The sequence below is a fragment of the Pteropus vampyrus genome, unplaced genomic scaffold (assembly GCF_000151845.1).
Source record: "Pteropus vampyrus isolate Shadow unplaced genomic scaffold, Pvam_2.0 Scaffold5, whole genome shotgun sequence".
NCBI lineage: Eukaryota > Metazoa > Chordata > Mammalia > Chiroptera > Pteropodidae > Pteropus > Pteropus vampyrus.
In genome coordinates, this window is record NW_011888786.1 from 8,138,464 (window position 1) to 8,150,291 (window position 11,828).

The window sequence follows — 11,828 nt, forward strand, 5'->3', positions numbered from 1 at the left end:
AAATACAAACTTCCAGTTATAAAATTCATAAGTCACGGGGATGTAACGTACAGCACAGGGAACATAGTCAATAGTATCGTAATAACTTTGTATGGCGACAGATGGTTACTAATCTTATCCTGGAGATCACATCATAAGGTACGTTAAGTGTTGAATCACTATGTTACACACCTGAAACTAATTTAACGTTGTATGCCAATTATACTAAAGTATAAATAAAATAAAAAAATAAAATAAAATTGTTTTAAAAGTCTGAAGCAGCAGGAGGTAACAGCACAACAGTATCAATCCCTGGGCCAGGAAGCGCAAGTGCTACAGCCACGAACCCTCAATCACGGTTTCCCACAGGATTCTCAACGAGAGCGGGAATGCAGTCGACCAGGTGCCTTCGCCTGCTGGACTTCACTGGGTTTCCCTCGCCCTTAGCCCCATCTCAGCCCCTCTTTGTAGTCAGCATTTCCCTTCCACTCACTGCCCCCAGGAGTACAAAAGGATTCTGGAAAATAAAAGATTTCTCTGTACATTGGGGGATTTCCTGATGCCCCTAATTGCTGTGTAAGGCATCAATATGAACAATCGGAGAGATATCAAAGATCAGGAATAAGTCTTACCTGTTTCCTCTTTTCGGGGGGAAGTGATGGATCTCCATCCTACAAAGAAACAAATGCTATATTTTACTTAAAAAAAAAAAAAAGATGTGTTTACATTCAAGGAATTGAACCAAACTATGAATTAAGTTCAGATACTCCCCACCCCTAGTCCCTGCAACCAGTAATGTGCTCAAATATACTTTTAAAAAATTAACTATAAACTGAACCAGAGTTATTTTGGAAAAACCTCTAAGGAATCAGTTCCATTTAGGACCAAACCTATATATTCTAAAACAATGAGAACCAAAAAAATTTTTAAATAAACCAACTGGATTTATCAAAATTAGGTTTGAGCATTTCATTTGGTTTGAATTCCTCTTTTAAATAGTTAGATGCAAAGGAACAGTAATGGACACACACACACACACACACACACACACACACACACACACTCGAATTTTCTCTATGGGCAGAACAATTTGGGGGGTTTGGGAAAGGAAATGCTCAAAAGAAAATTAACTGACAACTTCCAGTCCTATCAGAATTTTTATCTGAAAAAAATTCAATTCCTCTCACGTGTGCCATCTAGGAATACAAATATCTCAGGTGAACGAGTAAATGCTCAGTGGGCCAGGGCCCTTCTACCCCATACTGTCCATACAGAAGTCAGCACTACGTTAACCTGAGGAATCTATCTACTCTGTCACTGTCCCAGGACAGTTCAACTATCCCAGCACAAATGGTTAAATGTCAGTAATACTGTCAGCACATAAAAAAATTCTACCAGTGAGAAAAAATAAGTAAGAAATGCAAAATAGCACTATGCCATTGGTACCCTCCATTTTGGTATAGTTTATTCCCCTAAAAATCTTGCCGTATGAAAACTTAGAGAAAAGCTAAATACCCAGGATAAAGGAAAGGTCTAAAGAATTATGAAAATATTACTATGCAACTGTTCTTAAAAATTTGTATGTATGGCCTAGAGAGACTTCCAAAATCAAGTGCTGAGTGAAAAGAGCAAGTTTTAGAACAACATTCATAGAGTGCTGTCCAACAGAATTCTGTGACAATGGAAATGTCCTGTATCTAATTGTCCAGCACAGCGGCCACCATGGAAATGCCCCATAGCAACAACGCAACCCACTGCAGTCATCACCAGCCCCCGCGGCGACCGAGCCCATGAAATGTGGTGAGACTGAAGGACCGAGTTTGCAATTCTATTTCATTCTAATTTATTCAAAATGAAATTTAAATAACCACACGTCACTGGTGGTTTCAGTATTAGGCAGTCCAGACTTATAATACAAATCCTCTTTAAAAATACTCCGTATAAATAGGCACCTACAAACACATACATATATGTGTATATTCCATAGGTCACCGTGACGTAATACGTACGATCAGCTCTCGGTATTTCTTCTTCAGGGACTGGTGGCGTTCTCGAAGCTGATTGGCCATGAGTTTGTACTGGTCCCTTTCCTGCTGGCATGTGTCCAGCTCCTTCGAAAGGATCAGCAGGGCTTCCTTTTTGCTCTCCAGCTTCCTTTTACACACCAGGTACTACAAAACAGACAAATCCAAGCCACTGGTCAGTCAACAGGCGTGGGATTTAGCACACCCTGCAGGGTTGGTTTTTTGTTTTGTTCTGTGGCTTTTTTTGTTTTTAGAGACCATATATCCGGAGACATTTGTCAGTAACTGACATATGCACCTAAGGCTGCTACAGTACCTGACATAGTTCCCTCACGTCACCCAGACCTTGCATGAAGTTCATGAACTTCGGCAAACTAGGACAGACAAAATAAGGTAATTGACAAATAAGTTAAAAAGTGGAATACTTTTAAAAAATTACATAGGTAAATAAATAAATGGATAGCTGGATCCCAAATTTTTTTTAAGAAGTTTTATATCTCCAGATAAAATTATGTAAAATTTTATTAAAATTCTATAAAATGATATGCATGGAAAAATATTTAATAAAAATTTTATATATTACTAACAATTATCTCTTGGTAGTAAAATTACGTGCATGTTCTTAAATTTTATTCTTTATGCTTTTCTGTTTCCTATATTTTCTAGAATACTCATATGCCTTCTATAATTAAAAAAATACAAAATACGTGATTAAAAATAATGTAATTGAACCATAAATCACTGCAATAGATTGTACCTGACCACGCAACCCAGCAGACATTTTCTCACTTGAGATTTTTTATTCACCAACTCGGCCAAGATATGCACTTCTGTGATTCCCATGTAGGCACCCGCCACCCCCATTCCCCAGAGACCAATTTCATGAGCTAAGTATTTTAGCGACACTTTGAATTATCCCCAAACAGTCGGCATACCTTGCTGGAACCCACTCTCTCCGCCGTAAACCACTCTTACCTGACAATCAGCCACCACCTGGGTCAGTGTGAGCCCCGACTGGGACTTTTTTACTTTTACTGGATGTACTGCACCGCCTGGTGTTACTCACACATGTGAAATGTGGCACTAAATACCTTTTGAATTTGCCCCGTAAAAGACCAAATTCAGAGCATTCATGAAAACAATTTATAGTTTCATTATACACTCTGACACGAGCACTTTGTCATTATGGACGTGCACACAAAGCGGAGAGAATCAGCACTCCCGTACCGTTAGAGTCAATGCTCTTTTATGGACGAAAAGCATGACTCATATATAGTGCTTGCTCGGAACTGACTTTGTTAAGTTCAATTTCAAATAAATGCAAGGCGAAAAAGAGAGTTTTGTGCATTAGCACATTTTTTTTTTCCTTAAAAAAAATAAAAGTAATTGCTTAGGTTCCAAAACAACGAGGGATAAAAAAGCCATTCCGAGATGGATTTGAGTTCCAAGAGAGGACACGTCCACCTTGGATGGATCGTATTCCTGGCGGTAATGAGGTTGGAATCCTGCCTTAAAACATCCTGGATTTTAAGACTTTGACATCGTCTTCGTGGAGGCAAAAATGGTTCTGTTGCCACAATGATTTCTCAAGAGGAAAATCCCCAAGGAGTAAATATCAAAGGAGTGTCTCAGAAACCTCAACTGCAATGTCCTAAGGGAAATATTGAGATTTCACAGGAAAAAAATACCATTTACACACAATTGAAGAGCTCTGCCCTTGTGCCTTCAGTTCTTTGCTCATTACCCACAGCCTCTGTTGTATCGTTAGGATTGGTGGCACCAAGATGGTCACCTTTGTCCCTTTAATTTATCAGATCCAAAGCTAAGGCCCCAAAGATACCCAGCATTTTCCGACTTTGGGAAAGCAAATCCCAATCTTGTGGAAACGCTGCAAGGTGCAGTAGGCAAGGCTAGCTGTAACATGCGGTCTCCTGAAGGGGAACGGGGATGGGCCACCACTCAGTGGCCAAGTGGAAGTCCGAGTCCCCTGACCTTGAACTACAATCAGTTAAAGCCCAAGAGAGAAGCCGTTTCCCTCACGAGGCATAGTCCAAGTGGGTTCTCGGAAACTGTAGGGGTGGTAATCGAACACCCTTCCCTTGGGTCTAAGGGATCTGGCAGAAAACAGGCACATAGGCCTCTCCTAAGAGCCAGCGGCCGGGATTTGAGGAGAAGGAGCACCGCAGTGTGACTTCCCCATGGCGTGGAAAACAGGACGATTGCGGCTCCACTAAAGGGTAAGAAAGCAAACGCGTTCTGCCTGGAAGACGGAGTCACACCGAGAAAAGGTTGGTCTTTAGAAAGCCACTGCTGGGCTACTCGTTCTTCTGCTTACTACGGTCCAGAACAGTGGATTTAAAAATTTTTTATTATATGTCAATTATTTTTATCAGTACAAAAGTCTTAGGCTGAAGCCTCATTTCTAAAACACCTGCCCTGTAGTTCCCCCCACTACACACACACACACACACACACACACACACACACACGCACACACACCCTGGTGTGGCCACATCAACAAGGAAACCTGAAAAGACTGCTCTACACCACCCTGGGATGCTTGTGAAAATGCAGATTCCAGGGCCCCAGGGCAGACCCCCTGAATCAGCGTCTCCTGTGGCTGAGGAATCCGCACCGTTAGCACATGGCACAGGTGACTCTTACTCCATCTACACTTTGAAAGCCCAGGCTCTGGAGGCCTCCAGCTTTATGGTGTCTCAAAAGTTAGGACCAGCTACAGTAGTCTGGAAGGACCGAGAGGCCACGGCAGCGCACGAGTTCAAGGCTAAAGCACAGTCTCAAGACCGTGCTGGGGGTGTCCACGCCACCTTTGGTAGCACAGAGGTGTTTTAAACAAGTACAAGCACAGACTACATTCTACTGCACCCGGCCAAAGATCCTATACATGCAGAGTCTCATCGAAACAACAGTAGGAGACTAGGAGTCCTGCATTCGGTGGGGGGTATTGGCGAATGGGACGTAATTTCTTGCTAGCATTCTAAAATGGTGATAGCTTCGTACTGTGATGGTAGCTGTTAAAATGTCCCATGTCCTATCTGCCCAATTGGAAACAAACAGCAAAAACAATAACAACAACAACAATAAAAACTGGAAGGAAAGAAAAAGATCTTGAAGATCTTCCCGTGAGAGCTTTGAACAACCAGCCACTTCATGGATTCGCTCCTCAGCCTTAGAAGGGACCGGTAAAGAACAGAAAGCCAGGCCAGCCACGTGACTGTGCTTGGGACGTTTCGGCTCCTACAAGAGGAGGTGGACGGCAGAAAATCACCAGGCGGAGGCAGGAGGCCTAACGACGTGGGTCTAACGATGAGCTAGTCATGAATTGCTGGGACCCTGAGAAGGCCACAGAACACAAGGGACAATACACACACACAGCGTGGGCCTAAGTTTCCATACTTGGGAAATGAGGGGGGTTCCTTGGGTGCCCTCCAACTTGAGGAACTCTCAATTTTACACCTCACTCAATATCACTAGGGGTGGAGGGCGTCAAGGAAAAGAACAGTGGTGAGGGGCTCCAGTCCAGGAGGCATGACTCACATCGAGCCCCCAGGAATCACTTCCTCTGCTTGGTCTAAGGCAGAGCCAGCGCAACGATTTCCAAAGGTGGCCTGCAAAAGTGACAGTTCCAGAATCTCTCTATGGCAGGGGCTTCAGGAGAGCTGCCTGGATGGACGGGATGCCAAAGCCGTGTTTCAACAGCAATTTGTGACAGAGTGGGAAAAGGCTAAATGTCTATGAGGTTGACGTTAGCGCCTCTCTCTGATATTCCCGGCTCTCCTTTCCTTCCAGGCACGTGGTGGGACGGTCCTTCCCCACTGCTTTGGAATAAGGCGGAGTCCTATCACTTGCTTTATCCAATAAAATGGGATTAGAAGAAACACTAGTCACTTCAATGGTGAAAGCACTTAAGAATCGCTAAGCCTTCTCCTCCCCTGTTGCAACATTTGTGGAAGCATGTGCTGCTCTGGAGGTGCCATAGGAACAAAACAGCCTAGCGAATGGCGCCAACACAGCAGACAACTGCCCTGGAGCGGCACTGGGGTCCATGGAGAAATTCGTGTGATCCAGAAACAAACTTTTGTGGTATTAAGATTTGGGGGATATTTGTTACCACAGCTTAACTTAGCCCATTCTGACTAATACAGTCCATACCAAAGAATGGGAGGGTAGGAGACTGGTGGAGGTGACACCTGCTCTGTGCTCCTGCTGAATCACCACAATGAAGAAAAGGATTAACATTACCGCGATGACTAACAACAACAAAAAATAAAGTTTTGTGACAAATGTTTTCCATGTCTGATTGGCATTAATCCTCACAATGCAATGAGGTTAATATGTTGATATTATGTTTCTAAATGAGAAGTGAGGCTTAAAGAGTTTACGTAATGTGCCAAGGGATTGGCACAGCCGGAATCTGCACCCAGATCTTTGCAGAGCCAAGCCTGCGAACCCCCAATTCCTGACAAACTAAGCATTCTGTGCCCATCCCCCCCACACATACAAAAATAAAATCAAGATATTCATGGAGTTGGTTACTATATCAAGTTGGTATTCCTACCATAAGGAAGCAAAGAAAGGGCAATTTTGAATTTGGCTACTTTTTAGACATAGAACAAACAGGTAAAACCTTTCTCTCTTCACCCAGCCTCATCTCTCTAAAACTGGGGGGCTTGCCTCTTCTCTCCTTAGATGCAAAGCCTGAAGGAAGGAGGGAAAAAGCAAAAGAATCCACAGGCCTCTCTCCCCTCTGCTCTTTGTGAGGCAGCCACATGGAAGCGGAAAGATTTCCATTCACTTACGAGAAATGGGATAGAGCCAGAGGGTCCCCGAAAAGAACTAGCGGGCTACTTCCTCAAAGGCGGCTTGGTCATAACAGGAGTTTTCTATAAGGGGTCGTTGGTCTCGATCGTTTAGTCAACAAATATTTTCTGGGTGCCTTCTATGTGTTAGGCACTGAGCCAAGCATTGGAAACGGTCCTGTCGTTTTGAAAGAAAAAACATGATACCTGGATAACAAAAATTTACCTCCATAATCCCTTAGGGATTTTTCTGAAACCCCAAAAGTTCTAAAACCTGAAATCATGTTTGTATCCCACTAATGACCTCAGCCGAAGTCATTTATGGTCTTTATGCCACTGCATGTGAATATTCATACATTTGCTGAAGACGAATCAGTGTGTCTGATTACTGGCTGCTGGCCACAGCTCTACCGGAGATGACAACAAAATACACAGTATGCTCATCGATTCCCTTCCAGATGCCAAAAGTCCCCTGAAACATTTGGGGCCCAAGGATTTTGAATTGGGAACCTGATTTTTATTTGAAAGTCAGCCTTGCAAATATCTACATAGTCTTGAAGACAAATGTGTGACTAAAATCAAAACTTTCTCAAGCAGTAATTGCCCCACACTTAAGCATTTATTAGATTTCAACATCCTTATGGAGGCCGGAAAAAACTAAAAGTACATTACATGCAGTAAAATGTTCAAGTTGCCATAATGCCGAGTTACCTGTTCCCATAGCCTCCTGATTTCTTTATTCTTTAGGGAAAAAATGAATGCTGGAGCAGGGCTAAGCCTCACCGCTAACCCGAGTGATTCGCCCAAATGCAAAGAGCAAGGTTCCCGGCTGCCAGCACATTCCCTAACAGTGTTTCCCAAACTGTGGGTCATGATACATTAGTCTGGGTAGTGAAATCAGTTCATTTGCAACCCTCGTTTAAAAAAAAAAAAAAAAAAGACACAGAATAGAACAAAAAGTGTCACTGTTCACCCCGTGCAGTAGAGGTACATACTGTTTCATGGAACTTTTCGTTTTGAATGTGTGTGTGGGAATGAACACGCATATGTGAATATTTCCACACATATTTGTTGGCTGCATTTTAAACGTTTGAAATCTACTATTCTGTAATAAGCCGCACTGCACATTTATTCATTTGTTCAACAAATATTTAGTGAAGGCACCAAGAGAGGCAAGAGTGGAACTGGGGGGTGATGTTGGTGGGGGGGGGGGGGCAAGGGGAAGCTACACACATGAGATGCTGCTTGAAATGAGTTTTGAGCGATGAGTAGGCATAAAACGCAGTCAAATAAAGGCCATTACGTAATGGAAATCGTTAGCCCGTTCTTTGAGACTGAGGCACAACTCTGATTAATTAATTAAATGTTTGCTCTGCTCGCCTCACTGAGGTTACTGTGAGCTTGAAATAAAGGGGGCTATGATAAAATTTGGTTTTGTAAACTTTTTCAAAATTAAAGGTATTTTTATAGCACTTAAAGCTTATAAAACACTGCCATGGGCGCTCTCTCATTTGAAAGTCAACCCTATGTGACAAGTGGGACAAATACTGTTTTTCCCATTTTATAGACAAAATAACTGAGATTGTCTTTCCCAGAGTCACATTAACTAACAGTTATTAGCTCGAACTAGGACTCCTAACTACAAATTTCAAGCTCTTTTTACTGTTCTCTACTGGCACCAAATAAACGATTAGCAGGTCCACATATTACCTCTATTGACTCATATCATAGTTTTAACAAGACACTCAGAGGTAATTGTGTAACTGAAAGCAATGCATTTTAATTCTTAGTATTTTGAGACCCTGTTCAGAAGACTAGCAGCCCACCTGGGGCCTTTTCGACCCTCTTCCCTGGGCAATGGCTGAAGTGCAAGAGGCCCCCTGCAGATCTGCTCAGTGATCAGCCAGCTCCATGTCCCCAAGAGGCCCGGCTAGCTGAGTGCTGGATGACAGGCTCACACATTGGGGTCTTTACCAGCTGAACTGCAGGTGTGACATACTTTATTTTTCCAAGGGCACTTACGTAGTTGTGGAAGTGGTGACTCAGGCCCTAGGCCTCTTCTCTTGGCTAACTCGAATCCCAGCCTTACCCCTGACCCCATCAAGATGATCTCATCCAATCCAATGGCTTTCACTGTCATCTCTGTGCTGATTTCACTCAGATTGATATCACCAGCTCAGCCCCCTCACCTGCACTTCTTACTGTGATATCCAGCTGTATTCCTCCACCTGAATATCTGAGAGGCGTCCCAAACTGAACCCTTGATGTCCCCTCGAGCCTGTCCTTCCCTGAATCTTCCCTCTTGGTAAATGGTACAAATCATGTTTGGTTTTCCATAAAAACCTTGGAGTTGTCTTTGCCAATTCTCTTTCTCTCCCAGCCCTCATTTAATTCGTCAGCGTATTCTATCGGCATTACCTTCACAAGATGTATTGAATTCGAATACTTCTCACTCACTTCAACCAGGATCGCACTCATTTAAGCCACCATTCATTGTGTCTCAGGTGGACTTTGGCCCTAAACTCCCGCTTCTGTCTCATACTTCTACCACCTATAGTCTATTTTTTATGTACTGATGAGAAAGATGCTTTTTAAGTGAAAAGAGATGGTGACATATGGTAGCTCAAAACCCACTATGGCCTCCCGTTACATTTAAATTAAAATCCAGTCCTTCCACTCGCCCTTGCTTACTGCTCTCCACGCTCACTGGCCTCCTTGCTAGTCTTTGACCACATCAGTCCCACTCCTACCTCAGGACCTTTGCACATTCCCTCAGCGTGGATTGTGTGGCTTGTTCCCTGTCTTCATTCCAATCTCTGCTGTAATGTTTCCTTCTCAGGAAGCTCGTCCCTGTCTGCCACCGCCAGCCTCTCAATCCCTTTACACTGTTACTTTTCTTCATAGCGCTTATCACTTGACCTGGAGTTAAATAGCTAATTATTGGTTTATTTTCAACATTTCCCTCTCCATGGCAGCGAGGACGTTGTTTTTTCATTCCAGATCCCTAGTTCTGAGAACAATCCATGGTACATAGTTGGTGCTCAGTATACATGTGTAATAAAGAGAAATTTATTCATCTTACTATAGCCTCAACAGACCTGTGACACATGTGATATTGTCTCCATTTTACAGATTCTCAAACACACAGCAAGTAAAGACCATAGGAATCATCTGAGCCAGGCCCTTCGTTCTACAGATGAGAAAATTAGGACTCAGAATGGTGAACTGACTTATCCAAGGCTGGTAGGACCCAGAGTTGCAAAATCAAAACTAAGAATCTTCTTATTCCGAGTTTAGCGGTCTCTCCACACTACCAAGCTAAGGTACACACTCCTGCTAGGGAGACATAAATACCTATAAACTTAGAATGGTGCTTGGGACTTTTAAAAAATAGTAATAACGACGATTATTATTATAAAATAGATAACAAAAAGTAGTCTGATCATCATTCACCAAGAGTTATCAACTGTAGTATGCTAAATGCTATGAAGAGATACAAAGCTCCCAGAACATAGAGAAGGTAGTCGAGAGCAATGGTTGAGAGCTGGCAGAAGGAGCTGAGATGCCTGAGTTCACATCTTGGCTTTGCCACTCACTCGCTGTGCGGCCGATTACTTAGTCTCTCTGCGCCTCAGTGTCCCCCTTTGTTAAATGGTATAGTTAGAGTATCTTCACGAGGCTGACGTGATCATTCAAAGAATTAGTATATGCAAACACTGGACACAGTAAATGCCGTAAGCGTGTTAGTTGTTCTTGTGGCTGTTTCAGTCACTAGGAGGGTGACTGCAGCTTGCCGGAGAAGGTACTCCGATTATTGGAGGAGGATGTGGACATCTGAAAGGGATCCTGAAGGACAGGGAGCGGGATTTGTTCTGTTTAGGGATAAGGGACGTCGTGACAGGTAGTGGTGATGAGAAAACAATACCCCTGGAAGGAAAACAGCAACCACGAAGCACAAAGCTGAGCCCCCAGAAGGCAAGGGGTCAGAACAGTGCCCGATGGGCTGGGCTGGCTTCGGCGGAGGGGAGGGGATGCAAGCTGTAAGATAGAGCTGGAGAGAGAGACAGATGAAGGCCAGGTCAGAAAGGGCCTAGAAGTGCTGCCTCGAAATTCAGATTTTAATCTCCCAGTAAGCAGGAGCCCTGAGGGTCTCTGAATAGGAGAGTGACACTAGGAATCCTTTTAGGAAGACAATTTTGTCCTGACATCACTGTGGAGAGACTGTTCCATGACGTGACTGCAAGGTGGACCTGGGCCAGAACCAAGATTGCTCACACGAGGAGAGAAAGGTGGTTGGGATTCAGCCCCTCCACTTTTCAGGCATACCTCTGGATCCTGTGATTTGATCTGATCCGTCAGGCCTACAGAGAACATACTGGCTTTGCTGTTTCTTAATGTGGGGTCTGTTATCACCTTGTCTAACACAATACTGTTTGGCAGGTTGCTGCCCAGGCAACCAGATGCACGCATGGGTTTAGCCTCAGCCACGGCAGCTGGTATTAGAATCACATAGGTAGGTGAGCGGGTCACATGGCCACCCAATCACATCTCATAGGGCTGACCTGAGCAGGGCAAGTCACAGAAAAATGTCCTACTCCTGGTCACTCAGATGGAGCCAAGGGATATACACTTGGTATTCCTTGTGCCTCTGTTTTCACTCTTTAGGCAGAGTGTAATTCTGCTTGTCAAGTTCATGTGTAATGCAGGAGCCAGAGATATTTGCTCTCCTCTCTAACCTCAGAAAAGGAGGGTTTCGGTTTGTTTTCAGGAGATGGGGGGAAGGAAAAAATAAGTATTTTTTGAATGTCTACTCTGTCTCAGGTGCTATTAGGAATAATAATAAGACAACCTTTATTTGATTGTAATAGTTAAGTGCAATAATAATGAACATGACTATTTTCCAAATTGTGCTAAATACTTGGAACATTCTATGAAACAGGTTGAATGATTGGCCCCGTTTTAGAGATGAGGACACTGAAGCTCAAGGAGGTCCTTCACCGTGAAG

The 11,828-nt window shown here is 43.5% G+C and overlaps 1 protein-coding gene across 3 annotated transcripts in view; it reads right to left on the reverse strand.

The window, feature by feature from the left end:
* The window catches only part of CCDC149 (coiled-coil domain containing 149), a 107,389-nt gene that overhangs the window by 68,789 nt on the left and 26,772 nt on the right, over positions 1 to 11,828 (reverse strand). Inside the window, exons 1-3 of one of the 3 annotated variants that reach the window (XM_011365273.2) lie at positions 2,320 to 2,377; positions 1,989 to 2,150; positions 612 to 650 (exon numbers count right to left, since the gene is read on the reverse strand). In XM_011365273.2, the coding sequence (XP_011363575.1) occupies positions 612 to 650; positions 1,989 to 2,150; positions 2,320 to 2,364 (246 nt within the window). In that variant the 5' untranslated portion in view covers positions 2,365 to 2,377. Of the gene's footprint in view, positions 1 to 611; positions 651 to 1,988; positions 2,151 to 2,319; positions 2,378 to 11,828 lie in introns of those variants that run through there. The other 2 variants (XM_023534148.1, XM_011365280.2) reach the window with 2 other exon arrangements.